At 57.4% G+C, this 2,500-nt stretch overlaps 2 protein-coding genes across 2 annotated transcripts in view; one reads left to right on the top strand and one right to left on the bottom strand.

Annotated features, from left to right (window-relative positions):
• Window positions 1-983: 983 nt before the first annotated feature.
• MONBRDRAFT_11321 (uncharacterized protein) lies at window positions 984-2,276 on the bottom strand (the record flags this gene model as incomplete). Its single annotated transcript, XM_001749086.1, has 1 exon — window positions 984-2,276. The coding sequence occupies one exon, from the start codon at window positions 2,274-2,276 to the stop codon at window positions 984-986; it is 1,293 nt and encodes a 430-aa protein (XP_001749138.1).
• Window positions 2,275-2,500, top strand: part of MONBRDRAFT_28684 (uncharacterized protein) — a gene marked incomplete at both ends in the record, with an annotated part of 1,407 nt that continues 1,181 nt past the window's right edge. Inside the window, one exon of the mRNA XM_001749170.1 lies at window positions 2,275-2,496. Within this exon, the coding sequence (XP_001749222.1) occupies window positions 2,275-2,496 (222 nt within the window). The remainder of the gene's footprint in view (window positions 2,497-2,500) is intronic.

The raw sequence follows: 2,500 nt of genomic DNA, 5'->3' as shown, positions 1-2,500 counted from the left end.
TGAGAGAGTTTGAGACAAGTCGAGAGTTTGAGACAAGTCGAGAGAGTTTGAGAGAAAGTTTAGAGAGAGCTTGAGAGCTTGAAAAAAAGCTTGAAAAGTTTGAGATTCAGTCCGAGTGTGTGACCGTGATTTCACTATCGCAGAGCGAGGGGGTGGGGAAGGTAAAGCGAGCGAGCGAGGGGCAAGATGGCGGCGGTGGGATGGGCGGTGCTTTCCGGGTGTATGGCTGCGGGAGCGGCGCTGGCGGGGAAGGGTGCCTTTGATGCGGAGCTTGTGGAGCAGGCTGTGCGGCCATACGTTGGCGACGAGCAGCAGGTGGGGTAGCGCCGTGGCTGAGTGCGTCATTTCGTGTCTGTGCTCTGATTCGGATGGTGTCCGTGCTATTGACTGGGTCGGGGTGTAGCGCATGATGCTGGCTTGGCTCGGGCGCGGTCTAGCGTTGGCCATCTTTGCTTTGCTTAATGCGACCATGTGGGCATACTTTGCACGTGCTCTGGCCGCGGCGCAAACCTCGCTGCTTCCCACGACCATCAACTTTGTGACCAATTTTCTTGTGAGCGTACGTGAGCGGCTTGTGCCCGACCTGCCAACTGGCACCTTTCCTTTCGTCCCTTTCGAGCTTCCAATGCGCGCTCACCTACTCTGATCCTCCGTCCACCAGGCTTTACTGGGATGGGGACTCCTCAAGGATCAGCACAGCCTTACTTGGTATGCCGGTGCTGGCCTCACCTTACTCGGCGTCACCCTCATGATCGCGGGCGACCCTGCCCCAAGTAAAGCCAGCAAGGCAGAGTAAAGCCCCTTGTACCAACCAAACCCCCTCTCCTCTGCCTGGCCTTTTCTTCTGCTGGCTTCTGGATCCACGTAAATGATCGATCGAACGTAATTGACCTGCAATTTACACAGCTCTAGCTTCAGGCCGAAACCGCTTGGAGCAAGATAATTGATGAAGCACCTATTCAGGACGACCGACACCCGCGACTCTACGGGCGCAGCGGATTCAAAGCCAGACCCAAGACCTGGCCTGAGTAAGACGCAGCCAAGACGTCTAGATCGCCGTCACCATCCATGTCATCCACCAGTACGCAGCGCACACTGCTCGTGTTGTTGAGCAGCTCGATTGGATCTTCAAAAGTGCCCTGGCCCAAGTTGCGATACCAGACAACCCGGTTCTCAATATAAGCTCCCACCACCAGATCCATAGCCCCGTCCTTGTCCAAATCGCCAATCGCCAGCGCACGCGGCCCATACAGTGTGCCTGGCAGCTCGTGAGGCGCCCACAGGTCTCCGCTTGACACTTGAGCATACCACACCGTTAGATTGGCTGCAAAGCTGGCCACTGCTACATCGGGGCGCCCATCGTGGTTGATATCACTGACAGCCAGGGCGTGAATTCCTGTAGGTACAGCGTTGAAGGGTTGCGCGGTAAAATTGCCAGTGCCATCACCAAACAGGACCTCCGTGGCATCGTTTTCGCCGGGGAACAGCACATCCACGTGCCCATCCTGGTTCAGATCAACCACCGCCAAGACATAACTGGTGTCAAAGGCGTTGGAAATCACATGCGGCGTCTGTGAAATGGTGCCGTTGCCAGCGTTCCGGAACCAGGCCACATGGCCCACGCCACGAAAGCCACACACAACGTCGAGCCAGCCATCTTCATCCACGTCGGCAACTTGCACAGCATAGGACCCAAGCACATTTCTTACAATGGCCCGAGGTGAAAACGAGAGGGCGGGGTTGCCTCCTTCGTTGCGGTACCATGTGAGGCTGCCACCCTCCTCGCTGGTCGCCACCACATCCGGGCGCCCATCCTGATCGAAATCAGCGACCGCCAATTTTCTTGGGCCATGCGACAGGTCTCCAGCGATTGTCAAGGGGCCTTGAAAAGCACCCGCTCCCAGGCTGCGGTACCACACAATCGCCCGAGCCCAAAAGCTGACTACGACAATGTCCCGCCGTCCATCGCCATCCAGGTCCTCAAATCTAGCATCAAAAGCCGATGCCAGCGTGCCTCCTATGCTGCTGACGGTCCAGGCGCTGCTGTTTTGCACCCGTGCGCGTGCTTGTGGCGTGCGCGCCTCCAAATCACCCACTTGTGCGTCCAGACGCTCCAGCATGGCAAGCACATCGACATGCTGCACAAGCACGGTGCCCGCGGCCCCGCTCTGGATATGCAGATGGCCTGCATCATCCCGCAAGATCAATGGGTCGTCTGCACCCATTGCACCCAGCAACAATAGCCCCAGGGCACCCATGACTCCGATCAACCCCATGGTGCCATCCAGTCTGCACATCCTCGGGCCCCCCGTGAACCCAGACGGCAGCGTCGGCGTCGTCGTGTGTGTGTGTGTGTGTGTGTGTGTGTGTGTGTGTGTGTGTGTGTGTGTGTGTGTGTGTGTGTGTGTGTGTGTGTGTGTGTGTGTGTGTGTGTGTGTGTGTGTGTGTGTGTGTGTGTGTGTGTGTGTGTGTGTGTGTGTGTGTGTGTGTGTGTGTGTGT

This window comes from Monosiga brevicollis, genomic scaffold (genome assembly GCF_000002865.3).
Source record: "Monosiga brevicollis MX1 MONBRscaffold_28 genomic scaffold, whole genome shotgun sequence".
NCBI lineage: Eukaryota > Choanoflagellata > Craspedida > Salpingoecidae > Monosiga > Monosiga brevicollis.
The sequence above is the reverse complement of the archived record's forward strand: the minus strand, read 5'-3'. Positions and strand labels throughout refer to the sequence as shown.